This window comes from Pelodiscus sinensis, chromosome 6, assembly GCF_049634645.1.
Source record: "Pelodiscus sinensis isolate JC-2024 chromosome 6, ASM4963464v1, whole genome shotgun sequence".
Lineage (NCBI taxonomy): Eukaryota > Metazoa > Chordata > Testudines > Trionychidae > Pelodiscus > Pelodiscus sinensis.
In genome coordinates this window covers 42,633,520-42,660,197 of record NC_134716.1, presented here as the reverse complement: position 1 = coordinate 42,660,197, position 26,678 = coordinate 42,633,520, and the positions used below count along the sequence as shown (strand labels likewise).

General features: G+C 45.4%; 1 protein-coding gene across 1 annotated transcript; it reads right to left on the bottom strand.

Moving 5' to 3' along the window:
- Nucleotides 1-14,083: 14,083 nt before the first annotated feature.
- Nucleotides 14,084-25,057, bottom strand: CTSL (cathepsin L). The gene is made up of 8 exons (XM_075931802.1): nt 24,900-25,057; nt 21,690-21,825; nt 20,386-20,508; nt 19,766-19,921; nt 18,972-19,196; nt 16,287-16,455; nt 15,888-16,005; nt 14,084-14,477 (listed from the first exon to the last, which is right to left on the bottom strand). Exons 1-8 carry the CDS (start codon nt 24,941-24,943, stop codon nt 14,378-14,380), a joined length of 1,071 nt encoding a protein of 356 aa, XP_075787917.1. The 5' UTR covers nt 24,944-25,057; the 3' UTR covers nt 14,084-14,377.
- Between the last annotated feature and the right edge of the window lie 1,621 nt (nt 25,058-26,678).

The following is a 26,678-nucleotide window of genomic DNA, read 5'->3' as shown; positions in this document are numbered from 1 at the left end:
AACAAAAACTAATTCCAGGATCAGAGAGGTAGCCCTGTTAGTCCGTAACTTTAAAAACAACAAATATTCCTCTGACACCCACTTCTTCAGATGAGCTTGTCCACTCAAGCACGTCTTCAGATGAGTTTTTTCCCCATGAAAGCTCATGATGCTATACGTATTTGTTAGTTTCTAAGGTGACACAGGACTACTCGTTTTTAACTCCAGGATGAACACAAACATGCTCCACTTCTCTTGTGAACATTCAATCAGCATTTTGCCCTTTGATTTTTTGGCTTCCTGTTTTGTTCCTGCCTTGACTATTTCCTTTGGCTTTTAACCTGCCATAATTTGCTACCTCAACATAAAAGAGAATTGCTTAAAATAAGAATGCAGCAGAAATGTTAAATGACAGGAAATGGGCCTCTTTACAAACTAGATTTTAAATATAATTTAAACTGGTAGAAGACAGGAAGTTAGATTTTACCTAAAAACCTACAATAACATGACACTTAACAGAACCCACCAACCTGTTGTGTGACCATCAGCAAATTGCTTAGCATTGCTGTTTGTACAGTGAGTCCAATGAGGCCCTGATCTCAGTTGAGATTAAGACAAATGCTAACTTATAACTCACATGAAAGTGTTTGGGAGTTGCTTGTCTGCACCTTAGGGAACAATCAGGGCTTTTGAAATACAGTGCTGTATCTCAAGAGAAATGTGGTCTAAAGGTCTTTAAACATGACTCAAGAGGCAGGACACACAGGTTACCTCTGACACTGAGGCCTGGTCTATACTAGAAAATTAGGTCATTTACTAAAGTGGTCAGGAGCATGAAAATGTCACATACCTATGCAGTGTAGTCAAGCCAATCTAAATCCCCAGTGCAGACTGCGCTAGTTAGATGGAAGGATTCAACTTAGCTACCTCCTCCTGGGGAGACAGATCATCTATGTCAGCGTTTCCCAAACTATGGGCCGCAGCCCGATACCGGGCCGCAGGAAAAAAATACCGGCCCTCAGCGTGGTTACCAGGGTGTTCCAGGCTCCCGGAGTGTCCGTGTGGCACCGGATCCGCCAAGCCCTTGGCCGGCCTGGGCATAACCTGCAGCTCGATGTTCCGGCTCCCGGCAGAGGCGTAGCTAGGGCAGGTCAGGAGGGGGGAAGGAGGAGGAGAGAGCCGGTGGCCAGTGGGAGAGCAGCACTGGACAGGGGAATCAGGGTGGGCTTTGGAGATTTGGGGCGGGGGGCAGCTGGCGGAAGCAGAGCTGGCCAGAGGATAGGGGGCTGGCCGGGAGATCGGGAGGAGGAGTAGGGGAGAAGAGGCTGCTGGAAGCAGGGCTTGCCTGGGGCATCGGAGTTGGCCGGGAGAGATTGGAGGGGCCGGCGGAAGCAGGGCTGCCGGGGGGCGCGAGGTCGGGAGTAGGGAGCTGGCCAGGGAAGATGTGGTGGGGCGGGGGGGGGGAGAAGTGGCAGCCGGAAGCAGGGCTGGACGTGGACAGTGCAGCTGGCCAAGGGAGACTGGGAGGAGAAGTGGGGGAGAACTGGCTGTCCGGGAGGGGGTTGAGGGAAGTGGAGCTGGCCAGAGGGATATCGGGAGGAGCGGGGGGGGGGGGGGGTGGAAACGGGACTGACTCGGCCATATGTAGATCTCAGGGTGCTGCCCCCCCCCCCCCCGCAAAGCACGAGTGAGTCCAGCCTGGGGATTCTATTGCCCCCCCCCACACACACACACCTTCTAGTAGTTGTGAACTGTCTGTCTGGTAGACACTCCTGCAGCCTGAGCACATTTACCAGCCAGACAGTTCGAAACTACAAACTGATACATCTAGTAATAATAAAACTTACCTACTGAGAAAATACCGGGCATGTTATATGTCTGGTATTTTCTCAGTTTGTTTTTTATGTTTTTATATTTTTGGGCTGCAAAAAACAGTACTGAAAAAAAAGGGTTCCAACTAAAGTAAAAAGTTTGGGAAACCCTGGTCTAACCAGCTTTCTGTCTGTCTTACAGTCCATTTATCCAATCCATATTCCCTTAACTTGCTGGCAAAAATATTGTGGGTGACTGTATCAAAAGCTTTGCTAAAGCTGGCACTGGGGGCTCTGGGAGGACCAGAAACAACTTATTTGAATATTCATCATTTGATTAATGAATATGCAAATGAATATTACCAGTCCTCCAAAAGTTCGTGAATGGATTTACTGATCCCTGTGTCCAAAAGTTTGGGAACCTGTCAGCCGACGGTCAGGGCAGTGTGTGTGTGTATGTTTCCGAGAAAAGGTTTAACGTCCATGCCTTTACTGCTAGGACCGGGGTCCCATCGCAGAGGGTGGCCAGCAGGCCAACAGACGCCCCGTTATATAGGAAGAGCTTATTACACCTTAGATTTTAGCTGCTAGAACACAGGGGTTCCTTCACAGAGGGCAGCCTAGGAAAGGCTGAAAAGGTGCCCCAACGGATCTTGTCACCTGGGAGTGACACAGATCCAAACGCACAAGCTCTCCCTATGTCTGTCCCTTTATGACCGGCTGAAGTTCTTTTAAATTGTGCTTGGTTCTGTTACAGCAACTGAAGGAGTCAGGTTAAAGCTTAAACAGTTACAGGTTTATTTGAGGAAACTTATAAATCATATGGTTGCAATGGCTATTGTTCTATTTCTTAACTACTAGCAAAATATAGGTCTTAAAAATGGTTACAAAGAAGATAAAGATAGAAAAATAGAAATAATGGTACCAAGTAACAGCTTACTCTTTCTATGTGTACACTTAAGACAGAAGACCACATCCAGGTACAATTTTTACCCCCTTCTGTGCCTCTCGACTCCAGCATGTCAGGCCAGGGCCGGTCCCTCAATTCCTAGGAAAGACGAAAATACGAGGTGGGCGTCCCCATAGAACCTCGGGAGGTCAAACACCTAACCCGACCAGCAGGTAGAGGGTAGAATGACACTCAAAGTGAGTGTGTGCTGGGCCCATCTTATATACCCATGGGGTCACGTATTTCTCTTTCTTGTCTGTCATGCCAAATGGGGCTGGTCTGTCTTTTGTGAGACCAGTTCTTACAAGGGCGTTGTAATTTACACTTGTAAGAGAGATAACTAAATTGGAATTACTGGGGATTCTTTTCTCAGTGGGAAATTCCTCTTCCAGGGACTGTGTGTGTGTTCGAATCAACATAGGTGCCAGCCGGTGGCAGTCTCGCATATCCTGATCTCTCCTCATATCTATGTTTCAGCTTCTCAGGATCAGATGAGCCAGCATAGACTATGCTGATTTTACTGCTCCTTCTCTGTCCTGTATGCTTCAGGAAGGCAAATAAGATGGATGATATGGAGGCGGGCTGTCTGGCCACAGAACCCCTGATCTATGTCATTGGAAGAATCCCTCCCCTCAGCCTAGGTAGTGTCTCGACCAAGGGTGGCTGTAATTTGGCCATCCAAGGAAGCTAGTCCCCAGCTTTCCACCCCTACTCCCTTTCTACCCTCTCCTGCAGGAGCTCAAACACCCCTCACCATGGCCTGGGACCCCAGTGACAGAGCTCCAGCCCTTATGTGCCACAGCCTCAGTGCCCTCAGTCACTAGGTATCACATCTGCCACATCCCCAGTTCTGGGACTCCAGCTGGCCAGCCCTAGAAAACCAGTCAGGTTGTGCAGCCCAGCTCCAGCTGCTCCAAGCACACTGGCCTGAGAGCATGGCTACAGCAGGCTATTTGGTGAGGCACTGCCTCGCCCTGCTACAATACCCGTCACCCATGGTCTCCCCTGAAGCAGCGCAGATGTGCTACTGTAGCATGTTAAAAATAGACAAGCCTGGATTGTCTGTGAGACCATGGGGAAGTCATTTAATTTCTGTTTCAGCTTACCCGATTAAACTATGTCATGGAGTGCTGTGAGCTCTAATTAATGTGTACACATTGTTTTCAAGATGCAAAGAATAACAGAGTGCTAATTATCAATAGATTATCTCCTTCAAAACTAGTAGTACTGTCATGTCTGCAGCTTGGAAAATGTACTGCCTGAACCAAGAGAACCTCTTAACCAATACTGTGCATTGAGCTGGAAGAGCAGTTTGTGGGATTACTTTAGCAAAGTCTGAAACTGTTCTACATAAGAATGGCAGAAATGTACAAAGGGAACTCAGACAGGACCCCCAGTTATAATAATTGCATTTCTGTAATATATTTTGGTAGACACATTTATGTGGTTTACCCTGGAGTTGCTTCAGGGTATCATTCTAAAAAGCTAGCCTCATAGAAAGTCTTTTTCAAAAGTAACTTAGAAAATAACCCAGAGTAAAAGAGTTCAGTTCATCATCTAGCTTTGTCAATTTGCTTTTGGTCTTATGTCAAGCTAAGAGTCAGAACATGAATTCACAACACAGAGAAGCAACAGCATGTAGTCATCATCCTTGTGTAATTTAACAATAATTCATGACTCCACAGCACCTGATGTGTCAATCTGAGGCACTTAGTTTATGGACTTTAAACAACAAACACAGCCCAGGGAGATTCCAGGATTAATGACTAGCTGCAAGGAGAAGTGCTGATGCACCATTTCAACATTAGTTACACAGAGGAGGCCTTAGGCTGTCGTAATTATCAGTGTTCAAAGCCACTCTATTTATTCAAAATGTTGTATTTATTCCATTGCCCATCCATTGGAAACACACAGTGTGAACATTAAAACCATGATACACACAAAAGACTTTCTATGCTGCCCTTTAGACAGTCATTCCTGCCACTGGAATACATAAATCAACAACAATAATCATAATGGCTCCAAAGCTCACCCAGTGCAACCACTCTAACCAGAGTAAACTGGCCTCATCACTGGAAAGGGCATTTAGATATAGCGCTCATTTCAGATACGCTTCTGAAAGCCTAAGCACTTATCTGAATTAGCCAGACAGAGGGAGAACAATCCAGAGAGGCGGGGACCCAACCCTTCTCCCTACAACATAACTCCTCTCCCGCAAATAGGCCTAGTGATAGACATTTTTTCCTAATACCAACCCCCATCAGTCTTACCTGCAGATGTCTCCTCAGAAACGTAGGGGGAACAGGGAGCTCTCCATCTCTCATGGCTGACAGGTTAACACACTCCAAAAATGGGGCTGCTGCTTCCCAGTTCAGTATGGCGTGTGGAGCAGGGGGCAGCTATAATCCAAAACTCACAATGTTCAGTGTTCTTCAAGCCCCAGCTTCTGCAGCCATTTCATTAAGAATCTCAGTTTCCATTTTTTTAAAATCAGGTTTCTGGACTTCCTAGTTGCCAAAAAAAGCTTGAAAATATGAATCCCAAACTCTCAAAGTCAGCAAGGCACATAAGAAGAACCAAGTGTTTATTTTTCATAATCTCCTGACTTTTAAGCCAGGCTCATGATTTTTAGGGCCTCTCTCTTGAGAGCTGGCAGTACTGTTATAGCATTGTATTCCCAGCACATTTTGTGGAAGCACACAGTTACCAAGGAAACAAAGGTTTAAGAACCCCTACAAAAATGAGTCCTTTTTCCCCTACTTCATACTGAAAGCTCAAATAAACAATAGCCACTCTTGCTATGAAAACAAGTTGTAATGGCTGCTACTAACATTTCTGAACTCATGTGACTGGTGCACCAATCAGTGAGCCAGAACAGATACCATGTGATTTCCACCATTTAACCAATTCCAAAATGAATGTAAATGTTTAATAGCAGGAAAAGATGACTGAAAATATTTACCACCACACAGTAAAGTGTAGGGCCATATTTGACACAAATAAATGTGCATGAAAACTGGCTCAGCCTAAAGAAAATGCAAATATCATGCATCTTCTGCTTTAGGAAGCTATTTTGCCTGAATTTGGATTGTCACACACCACAAACCTCAGTCTGGAGTTGTGAGAACTTTGTGTGGCTAATCCACACTCCTGATTAGATATTTCTTAAACAAATCCCTGCTGAACAGTAGAGAAGAAAACAGTTATTTTTAAGTAACCAAAGATTACCACACACAGAGTAAGGCTCCATATTCAGACATTACTGTAGTATATCTGCAGGAGAAAGTGGAACAGCATGGCTCTCTCATGCACTTTATACAGATTTGATAGTTTCCTTTTGAGTGTCTGAGAGTGAATCTTAATTAAGGCCATGAAGGATCTTCATAGCAAGAAAACTGAGTTCTGCTGAGCCAAGGGATAGGTTTATAGGGACTTTGGTATTGGAGTGTAAGATTAAAAGAGGCAGGAATAGTGGATCCCCCATTTTGCCCATCTATTTATTGGCTATTCATCATCACAAAGCAGTTATTCATAAACTGCAGGGTTTATCACAGCCCTGAGTTTGCACTAGCAGCCACAAAACAGCTCTCTACTGCCAAGCTGCAGGCAAAGACTCCTTACCACTAGTGCCCAAAATGAACTTTCCAGGCTATGCCCTGGGCCAGGACGGTTGCATGGCACACATCTCATGAAACCTACTAGATGCACCTGCGGCTTGTTTACTTCCCAAAGAGGCAGTAGGACAGAACAAAAAATAAGGACATGTCCCTACGTGAGCAATCGATGCATACACTGAAAATCAAAATTGGCTGTGTCAAATACTGCTAGATCCTCGCTTTCTTTAGTTCATGTGACCAAAATTCTATTCAGATCAGGCTTTGTATTAAAAAAAAAAAAGCCAGAGGTAGAGTGACGGGGGGAATGAAGCAGACAGGGGGCTGCAGACAGGGAGTTTGAGAGGAAATTTGTAAGAGGAAGTCCTAATATGGTTAGGAAGACTCAATCCCCTCTGCTAGAACTACTTCTGTCTCCTCCATCTGCACCTGTAGTCAGACAGACCACCTGATCATAGATGCCTCTATCCAGATCCTCCTGTGGTTTTGCAGACTCTGGCTTGCATTTCCCATTTATAGTCTCAGCATCTTCAGCATTACATTAGTCTCCTGTTTGGAGAGGACTTTTGCAAACTTCATCTTCAGGTCTATTAGCAAATCTTCTCTTTCCACACACCCTCATGTTACCATTCTTTTATTAATTGCAACCAACTACAGAAAAATGTGGCGTAGGTCTCCCATATTACAGATCAGTTTAATTATGCTCAATACTGTCCTTTCATCTAGATATTTTAGGTACCCCCATGTTGTTGTTTTTTTGCAAACAGAGTAAGTGCCAGTGCCTTAAAACAGCTTTTAGTAATAGTAGTATTTTTAAAATAGTAGTATTTACTGCTATTCCCTTCCACAGAAAAGAGAAAATGAGTGATGGGCAATTATTATTCAGGCATGAAAAGATCCATAGTGAGCTAGTTCAGTCTGTTCAAGGTGTCAGTAAAGTGCAGTGGTAACCAAGAAGTAAAAGGCAAGCATACTGACATTATTATGACAGCTGGCATGATCTGTTATAAATAACAGTTTGTATTAATATTTGATAATCATCATTATACTTAACATAAATATGAATAGCAATTATTAATAACAATGAATTCATTGTAGGGACAGTTACTACATTGTTGGAAACAGCAAATACTATTACTTATATCTAAAAGCAATATTGGCAAGTCCTTTTCTAGTGTCATCACACAATTCCCATCTTCTGATTGCTGTGTGTGTCTGTCTCATGCCCTGGTTGTCTGAGACTCCCTCAATTCATTGGAAAATAATTAATAAGGAAACATTTTACCTCTGCAAAGTATTGATTAATTACTCACTAGAAAACTGCAACCTCAAAAAGGGCTTTTGTAAGGAAATTTGTCCCAAATTAGGCTTCCTTATGAGAGTTCAGAGAGTAAGGTTCATGACAAAAGTGGATAGCAAATATTTTGTCATGGGTTTTCTTGGAATGCTTGGAAACAAGACGAAGTTCAAGGATCACCTAATTTCGTCCAGGAGGGGGGAAAATAAGCTTGTTCATCAGTTTGCAAATGTCCAATGACAAACTATCTGGTACTATTCAAGATAGAACAGTAAACACAGTTCATAGAAGCAAGAGTTGGTCACGTTGTATTTAGCATGCACAGAAAGGATGAGCAATTCTCCATATACTTTTATATTTAAAGAAAAAGGGAGTAGTTCGGGTTTTTAGATAAGTTGGTTATTGAAGTTTTAAGAGAAAGTGCTTTCATGCATGAGAATGGAAGCACAAAATTGCTGTTATGATCTTGCCTATCCACAGAGAATATGCAGTAGGCTATGTGGCCACTAGCTACTAAAAAGACAAAGTAATTCACCAAGTAGATCACAGAAAGTGGTATTCTTGGCATATCTTTAGAATAAAGGTCCTTTATTTCTAACAACTACAATTATGAGAATCCAGGTACAATATAAATTATCCCCAATTAAAATTAAAACAGGTGTTGAATGAGGGAATCATGGGGAAGTGGCCCAGAGATTTGTAGTAGTGAAGATGCATTAACAGGAGATGCATTAACAGGAGTGTTGTGAGCAAGACTCGAGAACTCTTTCTTCCACTCTGCTCTGTGCTGATTAGGCCTCAGTTGGAGTATTGTGTCCAATTCTGGCATCCCATTACAAGAAAGATGTGGAGAATTGGAGAAGGTCCAGAGAAGAACAACAAAAATGATTAAAGGTCTAGAAAACATCATCTATGAGGGAAGACTGAAAGAATTGGGATTGTTTATAGTTTAGAAAAGCAAAGACTAAGAGGGGACATGATAGCAATTTTCAAGTATCTACAAGGGTGTTACAAGGAGGAGGGAGAAAAATTGTTCTCCCAGGCCTCTGCTGATAGGACAAGAAGCAGTGGGCTTAAATTGCAGCAAGGGAGGCTTAGATTGGATATTAGGAAAAACTTCCTAACTGTCAGTGTGGTTAAACACGGGAATAAATTGCCTAGAGGGGTTTCGGAATCTCTATCACTGACGTTATTTAAGAGCAGGTTAGACAGACACCTGATAGGGATGATCTAGACAGTGCTTAGTCCTTCTGTAAGGGTAGGGGACTGGACTCAATGACCTCTCAAGGTCCCTTCCAGTTGTATGTTTCTATGATTCTATTAATCAAGCCATGAATTCATTCCTGAAACATTGCCCTTCTGCAAGTCTGTAGCGTGGGTCTATATTTTAAAGCCAAAGTATGTATTTAAGTGGTAAAACTGTGTCTCTAGCACTCTAGTTGCTATTGTAGAGACAGGACTTAAACAAGACATTTTGCTTATGGACAACAGGATTCTTGTTGAGGAAAGTTTACCATTACTTAAATGTAACACAGCATGTAACAAATATACCAAATTCAACTTTCATTAGCAATACAGAACTACCAAATAAAAAATAATTAACTCTGAAGTATTTCAAAATATGTCTTGTGACTAAAGCTTTTAGTTACACATAAGAAGGAAACAAATCAGGTTTTTTTTTTTTTTTTTGCATAAAATACTTGTTTGCTCAATCTGTCAGCAGAGGACAAGTGATAAGAGACTGAACAGTTCCTGCAGCACCTGGTATCCCAGTCAGAGATCATAGTTAACACTTTAAAAGAGTGCTTCCAGAGTCTTGTCATTTGCTTTAGAAGTTGTGGGATTGTAAAGGAATATTATTATTGAATTTAACACACTTAGAGCACGTGTCCACTATGGCCCTAGTCTACACTAGTGAGTTTACAGTGGCACAGCTGTAGAGATGCAGCTGGCACCTCTGTAAGATCACTCATGTAGCTGCTCTATGCCAACAAGAGAGAGCTCTCCCACTGACATAATAAAACTACCTTTACGAGTGGTGGCAGCTGTATTGGTGAGAGAAGTTCTCCTGCAGACAGCACTGTCCATACCAACAGAAGGGGTAGGGTGGCTGAGCCCTTAAAATATTGCACCAGCACAGCTGTGTAGCACTTTAATTAAGAAGATCTAAGTCGACAAGAGAGAACTCTGCTGTCAGCCTAGTTAATTCATGAGAAACAGTAGCTGTGTCCACAAGAGAAACGCTCCTGCCAATAGCATTAGGCTATGTCTACACAGGCATGATTTTCCGGAAATGCTTTTAACAAAGTTTTCCATTAAAAGCATTTTCAGAAAAGCGCGTCTAGATTGGCACGACACTTTTCTGCAAAAGCACTTTTTGCGGAAAAGCATCCGTGGCCAATCTAGACACGCTTTTCCGCAAAAAAGCCCCGATCGCCATTTTTGTGATCGGGGCTTTTTTGCGGAAAACAAATCTCTGGTGTCTACACTGGCCCTTTTGAGCAAAAGTTTTTCGGAAAAAGACTTTTGCCCGAACGGGAGCAGCATAGTGTCAGTGCTTTTGCGGAAATAATCTTACATGTATAAAAAAAACCAGATTGTCAATGCTTCCTCCCCTTCTTAGATGGTCCTTTGGCTAATCCCGGTTTACACACACGTCTGAAGGGATTATTTCCTTTCTCCTTACAAGAATAAAATCCTAGTTTTGAAAAAGTGTCAGTTTTCCTGTTTATATTATTTCTGGTGGTTTGTCAACAAAATGCTTTCCCTCCCATGTTTTACAGCAATTCAAATACCAGTTGCCTTTATGATGAGCGCCAAGTGCACATCCTCTTCATTCAATTGTAAATCCAGATTATCTCCAAACCTCTGTGTTGCATGATCCGGTGTCAGGCCACGAACTGCTGGCTGTTGGGCCATGGCACACTGCCCAAAGCCAGGGGTGCGTGGCTCTAGGATCCAGCAGCAGCAGGCAAGGAGGAAGTGATCACTGGGCTCGGCCCCCACAGCAGGGAGTGACTCGCAGCTGCTGCTCACAGGGACTGTGGGGCCAGGCTCTGGGCTGGATCCCTGAGTGCTGGCCAGGGGGCTGCTGCAGCTGGGCCCCCAGAGCCTGGGCTGCAGCTGGGAGGGGGAATTTCCAGCAGGGCTGGTCCTGCTGCTCCCTGGAAGTCTCTCCCAAGCTGGGGTGACATTGTGCGAGCAAGAGCAGCCTGGCAGGTGAAGAGACACACAAGACAAGGGTTGTACAGAAGAAGACAGGGAGATACAACTGCAGCTCCCCCACCACATGGCACAGTGCTGCCTTCAGCACTGTGAGCCTGACCCACAGCCACCATTCTCTGAAGGCAGCACTGAAGTACACACTATCAAATGTGCATCTTCAGGCGTTCTCCCATTTCCACCCCAGCCTCCGGCCCCTAGGAAATAAAAATGGACTGTTCACACAATCTTAACACTGATTTTGTTTGCAAAGTCAAGAAATTCAGAGTTCAGGGTTGCCCACAGCCAACACAGGTGTCATATTTAAATTCCAGGGCAAAAACAGAATCCGCATGTACCTGGTTTACAGTTTCTTTAAAGAAAATTCAAAGAGTATTGTTTGCCAAGCTGAAGCAATTATTTTGAGATACGAGTCTCTCATATTGTTTTTGAACCTCTCATATTTGCAGTCTGGGATAGACCTGAATTTTTAGAACTATAAAAAGCCATAAATCTTCAGAAGTAAAAATAAATTTTAAAAAAATGAGGAAACCATACCAGAGACCAACAAGCTAGAATGAAACAGGCACTTCAAATTGTGCTAATTTACAAGTTTTCTGAAGATCTATGGCAGGGGTGAGCAATAATTTTTGACCAGGGGCCACTTCAAAAAATTTTGAAGTAGCCTATGGCTACTTCAGAAGGGGCAGGGCCTAAACAGGAAGGGGTGGTAGACTCCATCTGCAGACCATGATTGGTCTGGGGGACCCCCTTTGTCTCCCCTTCCCACTAGGCACCCATGCCCTGGAAGAAACTTAGCACGCTCCCCCACCCCCAGGCCAATCAGGACCTGGGGGCAGGGGAGTGTGTGAAGCCTCTTCCGCTCTCCCCCCAGCCCTGCTCACAGAGTGGAGAAGGCTTCAAGCACTCTCCTGCCCCCAGGCCCTAATCGGACTGTGAGCGGGGGAGCAACAGGGCCTCCGTGGTCCGGATCTATGGCCTATAATGTTGTCTGAAATGTCCTGTAATGTTGTTTTTATCACTATATTTTGTGTGCTAGAGAGAGCGAGAGAGAGAGAGAGAGAAACACACTTTATTTAGTATACTTTGCACTCTATTCACTGCTATTTTGGCTCTTAGTCTCTAACTGGTTGGCCACCCTTGACCTACACTAAAGTTTTTCAGTAGCTAGAGAATAATGTAGTCTGGCATCACCTTTTCCATTATATACATTTTATAGTTATAAACTTGATCCACTTTGCAGTAGAGTGGGCAGCTTTTACCTGAAATGCGTCACTGACACTGTAAACCACAATACATATAGATGAAATCATTTAGGTCAGCAATATAAAACTAACAAAGAAGATGAAAGGAGAACGAAAGGGGAAGCCTTAATAGGAGAAACATTAAAACTTCACATTTTGTTACTGATACAATTATTCCACTAGGAACAAAATGGAGAAACTGAACAACAGAAACATGGCTTTTCCCATTACTGTATTAGGAAGTATGCTGACCTGGATAGGGTGCTCCCACTGAGAGCTGGCTGGGTATTCAGACTCTCAGCTAGCCTTTATTTTCATGTTGTAAATTCTCAAACTTGTATACAGAAGTATGACATTTTTGCTAGAATGGAATAGTTTAAACTTCAGTTTGAAAGTTTAAAAAGTGCATTTTTGTTTGGCTTGTATACTACAAAGTTTTCCCTGTTTTTCGACATGCCAGTAGTGTTTAATTCACACACCCTTCACATGTTGGAATGTAAACAAACAAGAGATTCCTCATGCTGACTGCATTCTTTGAAATATGATTAAGACAGCAGAAAGACATAGTTTAAAATGCAAGCTAGTATGATCCACCGGAAAGGAGAATCTTGTGATTAAGGCAAGGATTGAGGAAATCATTCTAGTCTCAGTCCTGCTACACTTCCTGCATCTCACTCTCTGTGCTTAGGTTCACATTTGTAAAATGTAGGATACTCCCTTACTTTACAGGGGGAATAAGGATAAATTTCTTCACAGTTGTGAGGTGCTACAGGAAGTACTACTGAAAAGCCAAAGAAAAACATTTTATAGAGGAAAAAACAGCGCATAGTCCTGCAGCACCTTAGAGACTAACAAAAAATGTAGATGGTATCATGAGCTTTTGTGGGCACAACCCACTTCTTCAGATGAATGCAGTAAAGGGGACAAGGTTGCAAATTAATAGCAGAGAGGGGATGAGGAAGGAAAAAGTAGAAAAAAATGTTGCCAATTAGTGTCCATGTTAAATGAGACTAAAATAGTGGGCTATAAGTATTCTAAGTACAGATGGTTAGCATTTTATGTCAGTAGGATGTGGAAAGTAGTGGCCTATCCCGGTAATTTTTTTTTTCATTTTTTTCCCTTCTCTTTCCCTCCCCATTCACCCTCTTTCTCTGCTATTCATTTGCAATCTGGACCTGTTTACTCCATTCATCTGAAGTGGGTTGTACCCACAAAAGCTCACGATACCAGCGACATTTTCCTCTCTAAGGTGCTGAAGGACTATTTGCTGTTTAAGTTTTTTCAGTTACAGACTAACATGGCTACCCTTCTGAAAATTTTAGAGAGGATGTTGTTATATCACCAGCTCTGCTCTTTAAGGTACAAGAGAACCAAGGGGTTTTTAGCAAATCAGGGAAGATAAGATCTGACAATTTTGATATATGTAAGGAAAATGAAGTTTGTTTTTAAAAAACCTTGCAGGACTTTTTTATATACTGCAAGGTAGCATACAGAGTGTATATGTGTGTGTGTGGGGGGGGCCCCATAAGTTCAAATTTTTAAGAGCTTCTTCATGGGTCACTTTCATAAGCAGCACCCAGTTCTGCTATAGTTTAAGTAAATCCAAAGTCCAATTTTAGCACTACAAGGATATTAAAAAAATCTCTAGTGAAAGGCTCAATGAGCCCAATTATTTGTTCCTCATGACTGATACAGCTGAGTATAATGAAAGCTTCTGCGTGAGTCTCAAACAGAGATTCAGAGTCCCACAAGGACTAAGTTTTGGTCACTCTCTCTATATCAGGTGTACTTCAAATGGAAACAGTAGTTTTCAATTCTATTCTTGACCTGTTGTGTAGTATACTGTACTTCATTCAAATAATTGATGTGGGCTATTCCCAGATGCAGCTACATTTTAGAGGACGGTGAAAGTGATCGTTTGGCAAGACTGTCATCAATTTATATACATAAAGGAAAGCACAGCCACCTTTACACACTGGATTTGAGTATTTATTTAAAAAGTATACCTTTGTGCACATTAAAGTTAAAAAAGGAAAATTCAAAAAAGAATCCAATCAATTGAACAGTCTGGAAGCCAGCAATATTACAAGCTTGTTTACATACTAACATTTACATTAATTTAAACAAGTAGCTTGTCACCAACATGTAAAACTCACAAGTCGGATCTTGGAAGATACAACTCCTACCACATGTATTAACATGGGTTTGTTAAGCAGTTTAAAACCCCTTTTGTACTGAAATTCTTGGCACCTGTCAGTAAGTTATACTAGCGGATAGCTAGCTGCTGTAGCTATTCCACAGTGGTTCTTCCTGTCTTTAGCCATGTAGATATATCCTTTGTTACCCCATTTCTCACTCCAGCTGGAAAACAAAACAAAACAAAATGATGGTTAGCCTTAACAGGGAGAGATTAGCACTGAGATCTACATTACTGAGAATGGCAATTGCCACTTTTCCTTTTTATGAAAAAGCCCTAGTAACAAATGTTCTCCATGTATAAAATGCATGATATGCCAAGATACCCATAGCACAGCATATAATCTTGTTACACAACCCCTTTAATTCTTTCCGTTATCAGGGTGGCCAGAGTGGTTGAGGGTGGGCAGTACTGCCCAAGGACAATACTAGCAAGGCAATTTATGCCCACCACCACAGAAGCAGAACCAAGCCACTGGCATCATCAGCTGAGCCCTAGAGAGTAATTCGCCAAGATTGCAGACAACCAGAGGAAGACCATCAAGCAAACTTTCATGATCTCATTGTCTTTCACCTGTCAGATTTTTGCTTCCTAGCACAAGAGGCCAGTCCTCAGTTCTTTTTCATCTGCAGAAAATATTAAACCTTCAGAGTAGGGATGTTAAAATGCATTTATTTTAGGTTTAATTTGGAGGAGGAGCAGCAAAATTGTGTATAAATGTGTACACGTTCACATCCTTATTTCAGACTACTCCACACTTAAGAGTATCCCAACTTTTGCTACCGTATTTTCCGGCGTATAGGGCGACTGGGCGTATAAGACGACACTCTATCTTTTTAATTAAAAGATAGGGTTTCATCTTATTATACCCCAGCGCCCCTCCGCCTCCTTTGCTCCCGGTGTCCCTGGTCTGCTGGAGATGGTCCCCAGCAGACCAGAGGCACCGGGAGCAAAGCCGCAGCAGCTTTGAAAGCCTCAGGGGAAGCCGGCGGGGGGGCATCCCAGGCGCGCCTGGGCTGCTCCCCCGCCGGAGCCCCTCTGCGGCTTTGAAAGCCTCGGGGGAAGCCGGCGGCCGGGCATCCCAGGCGCGCCTGGGCTGCTCCCCCGCCGGAGCCCCTCCGCGCCTTTCAAAGCCGCGGAGGGGCTCCGGCGGCGGGGCATCCCAGGCGCGCCTGGGATGTATATCCGGCGTACAAGACGACCCCCGATTTTTGGGGGATGTTTTTTTAACATCAGAGGTCGTCTTGTACGCCGGAATATACGGTAGTTTTCAGTCCCAATTTAGACTATGATCTAACAGTCCAAAATACATAAGAATAAACTTGCTGCTCAAAGCCAATTTTATTAAGAACCGAAACACTGTAACGTCTTTCCTCATGTATGAACTGAAGCACTGTTTTATAAAGGGTTACTGAATTTTGCCAAATTTCCAGGACTTGCTCCACCACAGCACCTTCGTCACCGATTCATGTGACCATGTAATCCAATAACTTGCACCCCCAATTGGACAAACCACAGACTGAAATTGAAGATTGTTGTGTAAAAAGGAATTAAAAAACCCGTAATTTTTTCACCTGTTCTTAACAATCCAGTACTTTTTCCCATCTTCGTCTGCTCCCTGAAAGCCATAGCCTACAACCAGAACACCATGATCCAGGTCCTCACTGCTACACTCTGGCTCATAATAGATACCTAGAAAAATACAAGTTCAAGTAAGGACTCCAAGATTAAAAAATATATATCAAGAACAACTTCTTTATATCTCAATTGTGTGTTTTTTTCTTTTTCATTCCACTCAATAGGAAATAAAATGACTAGCCCAAGATCAAATAAGGGAAGGTCGACCAGAGTTGGGTGACTGACCCTCAGAGCTCTTGAATTCCAGATAACTTTTTGCATCAGTAATTAAAAGGCTGCAGCATTAGATACATTTTACATGAAGTCATATCACTGACTGACTGAGAGCAAATCACCTGATTCATAAAACTGGAATGATGAATGGCCTGCATCAATAGCCACAGAGACTGGACCCACAGATGCCACTGCTTTCATGAGTGCTTTTTCATGTCCTTTTGGGATGTCCACAAAGCCAGTATCATTAGCAGCATTATACTCGGTCTTATACTTACAGTCTTCATCATCCTTGACAAAAAAAGGAAAGGAGTTATAGTATTTGTCTAATTTACATTAGCAGAGAGATACAGGTGTTGTCAGCAAATCTGTGCTTAGGATTGTCTAGCTGTGCATGGTGTAGCTGTCTGGCGACCACTCCTGGTGCATTTAACAAAAACAACTTAGCAGTATAGTGTTAAGTAGAGTAGAGTTGTCTCATCTAGATCTTTTGACCAAGATGCATTCAGAGAAACATCATGAAAAACCTACTGAGCTAATTTAGAAGTAGCCAGACTTAGAATGTGGGCTGTCAAAGTTCATTTGAAAAATATAAGCACTTATTTTCTCTTCAAACCTTATCTTCAAACAGGATATCCATTTCTGTGCCTCCAATGAACTTGTCAGGATAAAGCATTAACTGCCAGGATAAGAACGATGACTTGTGAAATGGACAGCTAGTCTGAAAATCAGATCTCTTGAAAATAAACAGCTGAAGTGTGTTCCTGCATTATTCTCCTGGCAAGACTTTTGTTTAGCAATATTATGAACAGGGAATGCGCAGATTGCCCGAACCCGGCTCTTCCGGGTTGCAATCTACTCGCCATGGGCGAGTAGGTTGTATTATTTATCGAGCCCTGATTATGAACACTCAATGCAGTAAGGAATGCAGCTGCTCTGCTGATTATTTACCTTTTTTTGTAAAGAAAAAAGTAAGCACCTCACAGAACATATTAGAGATCACTCTTTTGAAGGAAAGAGTGCTTTTACAGACATGTTTCCCAAATTAGAAACTAACCAGAAGATGTGGAAAAAGTTTTAATCTAACTGAAAGAAGGTCGAGAAGTCAGTTCATTCTCTACTCTGTGTTGCTGGAGAACACAATTTGGAGATGACATGTTTAACAAGCAGTTTGCAACTGAAGTGAAGCTGCAAGCATAAAACCTTCCTGTATTAAAAACCCAATACAGGCAGTCCCTGGGTTACGTACAAGATAGGGACTGTAGGTTTGTTCTTAAGTTGAATCTGTATGCAAGTCGGAACTGGCGTCAGCCGCTGCTGAAACTGATCAGTTTCAACCGCGGCTGAATCTGAACGCCAGTTCTGACTTACATACAGATTCAACTTAAGAACCCCAGGCGTCCCCAAGTCAGCTGCTGCTGAAACTGATCAGCAGCTGATTCCAGGAAGCCTGGGGCAGAGCAACTCTGCCTCAGGCTTCCTGTAGTCAGCCGCTGGTCAGTTTCAGCAGCAGCTGACTTGGGGACGCCTGGGGCAAAGCAGCTGGGGTGCTGCTGGGTTGCTCCAGTAGCGCAGCTCCTCGGCTCTACTGGAGCAACCCAGCAGCTCCCCAGCTGCTCTGCCCCAGGCATCCTGATTCAGCTGCTGCTGAAACTGACCAGCAGCGGTTGAATCAGGACGCCTGGGACAGAGCAGCTGGGGTGCTGCCGGATTGGTCCAGAGCGGCGCTGCGGGACCAACCCGGCAGCCCCCAGCTGCTCTACCCCAGGGGTAGGCAAGAAAAGCTTGGTCTGCTGGGGGAGAGGGGGAGCACAGCAGACCAGGGAGACGGGGAGCAAAGCCGCAGAGCACGCGGGCAGCGGGACAGTCAAGGCGCGCTACAGCTGTCCCACTGCTGGCATGCTCCAAAGCTTTGCTCCCCATCTCCCTGATCTGCTTGTCAGACCATGGAGACAGGGAGCAAAGCCGTGGAGCACGCCTGCAGCGGGACAGCCCGGGCGCGCTTGAGCTGTCCCCCTGCGGGCATGCTCCGCGGCTTTGCTCCGTCTCCCTGGTCTGCTGACCTGGGAGACGTGGAGCAAAGCCGCAGAGCGCACGGGGAGTGGGACAGTCAAGGCGCGCCCGGGCTGTCCCGCTGCGGGTGTGCTCTGCGGCTTTGCTCCCCGTCTCCCTGCAGACCAGGGACACGGGGAGCAGCTTTTCTCGCCCCGGAGGACGGGGGCGGTGGACCACGGCGCATCTGGGCGTCCCGCCGCTCCCGTCCTCCGGGGCGAGAAAAGCCCCGTTGTAACTGCGGACCCGACATAAGTCGGATCTGCGTAACTCGGGGACTGCCTGTATGACTGATTGTTGAATATTCAACAATTACAGGTTGTGAAGTAGTCTCCTCTTTGCACCCATTTTTCACAGTACTCAAAAGCTCTGTACCTAATATCTACAATTGGTTAGACACCATTTCTGAAATTTGCCAGAGATCTGTGAATGCCTTTGATAACTAGCTGAACTACTACAACTCTCTCTACACGGGAGTATTGCCACAGACCACTTGGAATGCAGGTATCACTACTTTACCAGTACTAACTGCAAGGAAATGTACTGCGTCAGGTTTTCTGAAACTGAACTGCATTGCATAAATCATGTCTGAACTGTATAAAAAGCTCCCTTTTTAAAGTCCTGGTTACATGACAGACTGCTTCTGTCATGCACATCATTGCAGCAGCTGGAGTTAAAACTGCCTGTTATAGGAGCATACAGGACGTGATGGCAGAGCACTTCATAAGTGGAAGGCCCTTTGTTTTTATATTTACCTTTGCAATGTATGGGTAGGATTCCTCTGAATCAATTCCTCCATTGTCCTCTATATACTGGAAAGCTTGATCCATGAGACCACCATTGCATCCTTGATTTCCTTCAGCACGAGAGCAGTCTACAAGGTTTTGTTCACTCAGTGAGACAAGCTTGCCAGTTTTTCTGAAGTGCTGCCCTTCAAGAGCACCAGTTGTGCTAAATGCCCAACAAGATCCACACTGACCCTGATGTTGAAAAAGAAAAAGTTACTCATTGGCACAAGCAATGTGCTAATCCAGCCGTGGCCAACCTGCGGACCTCCCAACCCCCTCTCCTCCCGAAAGCGTGGCTCATGAAGCCACCCCCTGAAAATGGCCCCCGCCTCCTGGTTCCCTGTGCTCACTGGGGCAGGGGAGCTGTCCAGCGCAGCCATTCAAAAATGGCATCTTCAAGATGGCGGCAGGCTGATGTGGCCCAAAAAAGCCTTTAAATGCATTTCTTAAAGGAGAGTCCTTTTCCCCCCCCCCCCTCAACAACGCCAGGGGGCTTTTTTCCCCACCCTCAACAAATTCCCTCCCGCTCCACCCGCTCAGCTCCTTGCGCTATATGCACAACTATTTTGGCTCTTTGCCTGTAACGGGTTGGCCACCCCTGTGCTAGTCTATATTACCACAGCAATCTAAATGTAGTCCATTATCCAAGTCCCACTTCATTCATGCTCATTAGGGACTTCAATCTTTGTGGCAATACAATATACTCCCCGTGCTCATAATATACACATATGCAATTTGTTACTACACACAAGACATCGTACCTGGTCTTTAACTGGTGTTACATATCCCTTCTCTCTCCAGTCTACAGATTTTGGTGCCTCCAGGAAGCTGGGCTCAAGGAACTGCACTCCTCTGTACTTCCTTTCTGATTTCTTATATTGGAACCCATTCATCAGCTGCTTAAACTCTTCAGTAGTCTGAAGGAAGAAGAAATTAGGGTGCTTGTCCTCTGTTACATATCGCTTCAGGTTGGGCCTCCCTGGTCCAGTACCCTCGGGACCTGACTGGTCCTGGATGAGGGATTTTTCTTGATCAGGGAGGTGATTTCAGGCTCTCCCTGCCCCTCCTTCCACTGGGCTTCCTAGCTCCTCCCACAGCCCAGTTGAGTCTGCCTCCCTCTTCCCCCACCCCAGCTGAGCTGCACATTGGTTCCTGCGCAGCTCAACTAAGCCACGCACTGGCTCCGGGCCCCCACTTGCAGCCCAACTGAGCTGCGTGCTGGCTCCTGGGCCCCCAGCCCTCTGCAGCATGCCAGGACTCTCTGATCCTGGAACACCCATGGTCATGCCTGACCGCAGATGCTGTCAGACCAGAGAATCCCGGATTTTAGAGGTGCAACTGGTTCTAACAAAAAAAGTCTTATGACTTTCTGTATACATACCATGTCACCAAACTGATTCATTCCCATTCTATAGCTATGTTTGCCCATTGTGTGATCCAGATTATGCAGTTCAATCATTTTCAAGTTCTTCTCCCATACCATTCTCCTCCAGCCTTCTTCCTTCTATAAGAGAGAGAGCAGGTCATTTGGATGATGGAATTTGGCCTTCCTCCATGAGTAAAAGAACAAATGAAAAGCGTAATATACTAATGCTTAGCCTTTTTGTTGCCCCAAGCAAAATCTGGAAGTGGAAACTGCTCACAACAGACCAACTAACTAAGGCTAAGTCTATACCAGCATGCTTACAGCAGCAGCTATCCTAATGCAGCTGTATAATAGTAAGATCACTCATACTGCTACTTAGTTAAGCTGATCAATTCAGCCATATAGGGAGAGCTCTCCTGGTGACATCATTAAACCACCTCCAATGAGGACAGTGTCTTCCTATGACATAGCGCTATCTACACTGGCCCTTCTGTTGGTATAACTTACGTCACTCAGGAAGTGAGGTTTTTTTTTCACATCCCTGAATGACAGAAGTTTATACCAACAAAAGTGCTAGTGTAGATTCAGCTTACGTGTTTTTCTTTTACTTTTTATGCTGTCTTTCTTCCACAGATGGCAAAGTTATTACCACTGACACTTCTTAGGGTATGCCCACACTGAAATAAAAATCCTATGGCAATAAATGTCACAGGCCAGGTCCAGTGGCTCAGGCTATACGGCTAAAAACTGCCGCACAGACATTGGGAGAGAACCTGAACTTTGAGATCTCAGTGCTTAACATCTGCCAGGGCTGAACCCTGACAACTCTAAGCCTGGCAGTTCATACTCCTACTGCTTCAACGGTTATGAATATAAAAAAATTACATGAGCCCCAGCACCTCAGTCTCTCTCTAAAAATTAAGTCCTGTCCACTCTCCTTACAGTTTGAGGGGTAGCCATTTTAGCTTGTAATAGTTTACACTATTAACAGTAATCGTTTAAGTTTTTTCACTCTCCTTACAGGGTTTCAACTCCAGCTCACATGCCTACACTGCAATATTTAGCTCCATTAGCCTGAGGTTGCTGACTTGGGATTGCCACAGCTTTGCTGTAGATCTTTTATAGCAGTGTGGAAGTACCCTCAGATAAGTAAACATCCATTTTTAAGGGGGAGGAGGAAGTGAGGTTAACTTTCTCAAGATTAGAGAGTTAATCATTCAATTCCAAGTGCTAAACTTTAGTTTACGTTTTAGTGTCCCTACTATTTATTGTACTAAGCAACTGTCCATACTAAGGGTCTGCCTCTGCAAAATGCTTACCTCATGGTAGGTCTTAGTGTGCCAGGACTTCCACAGGTTCCAGTGGTTATCCAAATCAGGATCTATTCTTGGAGCAGCAAAAGATATTCCCAAGCATAGGGCAAATATGCACAAAAGTATATTCATGTTGAAAAGTCTGCCAAAAGTAAACAAGATCGTGTAAACCATTTCTCAAATATAAAAACTTGTTTATCAGAAATTTCTATGTAAAAAGATTGCTTCATAATATAGACAAATGAAAAAAGCCACTCAAATCAATTATTTAGAGTGTAGATCACAAAGCTGAAACCATTATCAGTTATGCACAAGAGGGGTAGCTGTGTTAGTCTGTATATGCAAAAATAGTGGAGGAACCTGTGGCACCTAAAGACTCACAGATTTATTTGGGTATAAGCTTGCTTGGGCAATTCATCAGATGTCCATGTCTTTGCCCACAAAGACTTATGCCCAAATAAATCTGTTAGTCTTTAAGGTGCCACAGGACTCCTTGTTATCATCAATTATGTCTCCTCTGTGAGCCAGTTATGTAAGAGGAGAGAACCACACTCCCTGGCTGTGTCCCTCATTTTAAGAAATGTGATTGTCAGTTAACACTCCATTGATTGGAATTGAGTGACAATTGAGTGACATTTTAAGAGGGATACGGGATCTTTCGGAAAAGGCTTTATTTTCCGAAAGATCCGCGTCTAGACTGATGCTTTTTTCCGGCAAAGCTCTGAGTCAGAAAAAAGCGGCAGCCATTTTTATGCTAATGAAGCGGGGGGGATTTAAATCCCTGCTTCATTTGCAATTGCGATAGGTCTAATTTGCATCCCTCTTACGGAAAAGGGATGCAGTCTAGACACAACCCCTAAGTAAATAGGACTGGACTTGATGATCTCTTGAGGCCCCTTCCAGTTCTAGTATTCTATGATTCTATGACATGAAAAAGAACTGGCTTCTCTCCTTATAATAGGGCAGTAAAGAGGTATGAACTCTCTTTTTGTGGAGAGGTGCCTAGACTTTGTCTACCAACCCTGGGAGATACTGAAAGACACTTCTCACACCATACAAATTTAAATAAATAGAAGGCCTACATCACCTCCCTTTCAATCACTTTTGCCCTTCCCTCTTTGTCCATCTCCCCCATTTCTAATTGTCACTCAATTCCAATCAATGGAGTGTTAACTGACAATCACATTTCAAGAAGATGCCCATCCTTTATCTACAAAAGGATTCACACCAGCTTGTAACTTGGCTTTCCCTCTTATTGTTTCCACCCCAATTCTAAGTACATAGAACAATGACTGTGCTATTTATATGGAGCTTTGAATAGTACTGCAAGCAAGCGGGAAGAGAGGAACATTTCCAGTAAATAGAAAAGCCTCTGCTTTTGGGAAGCCTGTCTGCAGTTGACACACTTTTCCTGAAATCATTTCCACTCTCCTCACAGAGAAATGGTTACAAAATCACAACACTATGGGCTGCGATCAGAAGGAAGGTGACAGTCCCTTCATAAGGCCTCTTCCATGCACCCACCTCCTGCACCGATGCCTTACTCCTTAGCTTAGAGACATAGGGGCCGGACTATCTTGCAAATGGCTCTGTTGCCGGGAAGGGGGATTGCAACAGGCAGCCGCCCTAGGAGCCGGGAAGAGCAGCTCCAGGAGCCATCACGTGAGACCACCCCTATGAGCGCTGACTCGGGAGATCTGTCCCAAAGCCAACACGGGGGAGGGGCAGGTTCTGCTTGGGAAGGTCGCTGCTGTGCTGTGTAAACAGGCCCAGGGCGGCGCTGTTCGGCCTGTCGGGGAGAGGGGCGATGGCAACCGCGAGCCCCGGGGCCGGGGTTCAGCCACACAAACCCTGGCAGAGCTCGCAGCGGCTTCCAAGGAAAGCGCGGGGAGCAGAAATCACAGCGCCCGGCTCCGACGAGGCCTGCGGAGCCAGAGGAGGGTCCCAAGTTACAGTCCCCGCTGGCTGTTCCCGAGCCAAGATACGGGCCTTGCAATGGGTTTGAGCCAAACACTCCAGCTAGCCGGTGCATTTGGGGGGGGGGGGGGCGCCAGCCATTGTACTGGGGAGGTGCCCGTGCACTCCTCGCCCCCCCCCCGACACAGCACAGGGAGCCCAGGCACCTCTACATCCCCTCCCCCCCCCCCGACACAGCACAGGGAGCCCAGGCACCTCTACACCCCCCCCCCGCGACACAGCACAGGGAGCCCAGGCACCTCTACATCCCCTCCCCCCCCCCCCGACACAGCACAGGGAGCCCAGGCACCTCTACACCCCCCCCCCCGCGACACAGCACAGGGAGCCCAGGCACCTCTACATCCCCTCCCCCCCCCCCCCCCGACACAGCACAGGGAGCCCAGGCACCTCTACATCCCCTCCCCCCCCCCCCCCGACACAGCACAGGGAGCCCAGGCACCTCTACATCCCCTCCCCCCCCCCCCCCCCGACACAGCACAGGGAGCCCAGGCACCTCTACATCCCCTCCCCCCCCCCCCGACACAGCACAGGGAGCCCAGGCACCTCTACATCCCCTCCCCCCCCCGACACACCACAGGGAGCCCAGGCACCTCTACATCCCCCCCCCCCGACACAGCACAGGGAGCCCAGGCACCTCTACATCCCCCCCCCCCGACACAGCACAGGGAGCCCAGGCACCTCTACATCCCCCCCCCCCGACACACCACAGGGAGCCCAGGCACCTCTACATCCCCTCCCCCCCCCCCGACACAGCACAGGGAGCCCAGGCACCTCTACATCCCCTCCCCCCCCCGACACAGCACAGGGAGCCCAGGCACCTCTACATCCCCTCCCCCCCCCCGACACAGCACAGGGAGCCCAGGCATCCCTGGATCCTCGCCCCCTACAGCAGGATGGTCCGGGGAATCCAGATCCCGCTGCCGAATCCCCGGCAGAACGGGACACTCACAAGTCACCCTCCCCCGCCCTGGCCCACATACGGGCAGGCAGCTCCCCTCCCCTCACAACCAGCCCAGATGATCTCCCTTCTCCGACAGGCGCGGGCAGCGCCCGGGACCAAACTGCGGCGCGCTCATAACCCAGAGTCTCCGCCGCCTCGGCCCGCAGGAGGCCGGGGTGGTCTACAGGGCTCAGCAGCAGCCCCTCCAGCAACCTCCTCCGCCTTGCACAGCCAGGGAGCCCCAGCAGGGCTAGCGGGGGCCCCAGTCCGGCTGCAGAGTGGCCGCGGGCGGCGCTCACCTGAGAGGGGCCGCACCACGGTGTCCAAGCCGGCCCAGGAGCATCAGGACGTGTCCCCGGCCGGCCCGCGCCCGGACCCTAATAATCTGCCCAGCTGTGCCCGCCCCAGCGATCCGATTGGCTGCGAGTCTGGGCAGCGCTCCCTCGTGGCGGTCGGGACTCCCAGACCACAGCGGAGGCGGGACCGCAGGAGTGTGATGCAGGGCGGGGAGAGCCAGGGCAAGGACTCAGCTGCTGACTGAGCATCTTAGTAATGTGGAGTCGACGGGGCAGCAGCACACCAAGCCATCCCGTGACACGGAGGGGCCACAGCTCCTTGCAGAAACATGCCAGACGCAAGGCAGGCGCAGACCTGCTGGGAATTTGAAGTACAGTCTGAAACACGAGAGATTACTGCTGCGAGGGCCTTTCTGTTCATTGACCCATGAGCTTTTTGTGGGCACAGCCCACTTCTTCAGATGACCAGAGTTTAAAGTCAAATAAGGACATTCCCATATACGCCCTTCAGCAGAAGGGTGTCAAAAGAAATCGAACAGAAAACCGTAAGGGAAAATCCTTTTAGAATATCCCAACTGCTGAAAATAATAATTTATTATATTTGTTCTCGTGGTAACAGAGGATAAATTACAAAGGCTAGGTCTTCACGCTTTAGTAGATATATGGATTGTTACAGTAACTGGACTCTAATTTTTTTAATGAGAACTCTAGTATCAGTATTGAACTTCCAGGGCAGTATTCTGGGGGGGGGGGGGGGGGGGGAAGAGAGAGAGAGAGAGAGAGAGAGAGAGAGAGAGAGTGTGTGTGTGTGTGTGTAAAGTCAGACTTCATCCTATATTCTAAAGGAATGGAACAACAATGAAAACAATGTTTAAAAGGTCTCAGGGGGTAGATGTGTTAGTCTGTAATGTTAAAAACCAAGAATAGTTCAGTAGCACCTTAGAGACTAACAAAAAATATAGGTTTCATAGGTAAGACCCACTCATCAGATGAAAAGCTTCAGGGGGTAACTGACTTAGTCTATACAGATTGTGCCCACTAAAGTTCATGATACCATTTACACATTTTGTTCATCCTTAAAGTACCACCTGACTAGTAGTAGTAGTTTAAGTTCATCTGATGAAGTATGTCTTAGTCACAAAAGGTCGTGATACTATAGATTTGTTAGAACGGAAGATGCCACAAGACTACTTGTTTGTTTTTAACGTTTAGAGGGTATTTTACATATTTTAAAATTCCTTGAAACTATAAAAACAAAAGCATATATTTAGCAAACACGAAGACTGACACTTTAATATTAGGTTATAAAGCAACAGTTGGACAATAAACATAAAAATGTTTTGACATGGACTTGTTTATGTTACTAGGATCCCAACAATCTCCAAATGAAATTAAGTAGGTGCCAAAATGAAGCATCACACACATACACACATCTCCTAAAATAAGAAGAGCTCAAAAGCTTTTCTCTTTACCCAGTGGAAGCTGGTCCAATACAAATTGTCACCCACTTTATGTCTCTAAAATAAAATAAATATTTCCTATTGTGAAACATACAACTTTGGTTAGAAAAATTCAAATATTGAGCAATTATTAGATGCTAGATGTCCAAATAGTTGAGGTATTAAAATTCTTGTAATGAAGAATAAAAGATTGTAAGTTTAGCATCTTTACTAGTGATTAGGATTTTTATGAACTAAAAAATTTCCATGAATTGATGTGAGTGACACTGACAATCTTAAAATGACAGACAAACCCATTAATTATTCCTGATCAGTTCAACAC

Coding starts and splice junctions, on each gene's coding strand:
- CTSL (XM_075931802.1), bottom strand. CDS start 24,943: ATGCTCCTGGGCCGGCTTGGACACCGTGGTGCGGCCCCTCTCAG. Junction 21,826..24,899: donor CGTGGTGCGGCCCCTCTCAG/GTGAGCGCCGCC, acceptor TACTTTTGGCAG/ACTTTTCAACATGAATATAC. Junction 14,478..15,887: donor TACTGGATTGTTAAGAACAG/GTGAAAAAATTA, acceptor TTTGTTTTCCAG/CTGGAGTGAGAAATGGGGTA.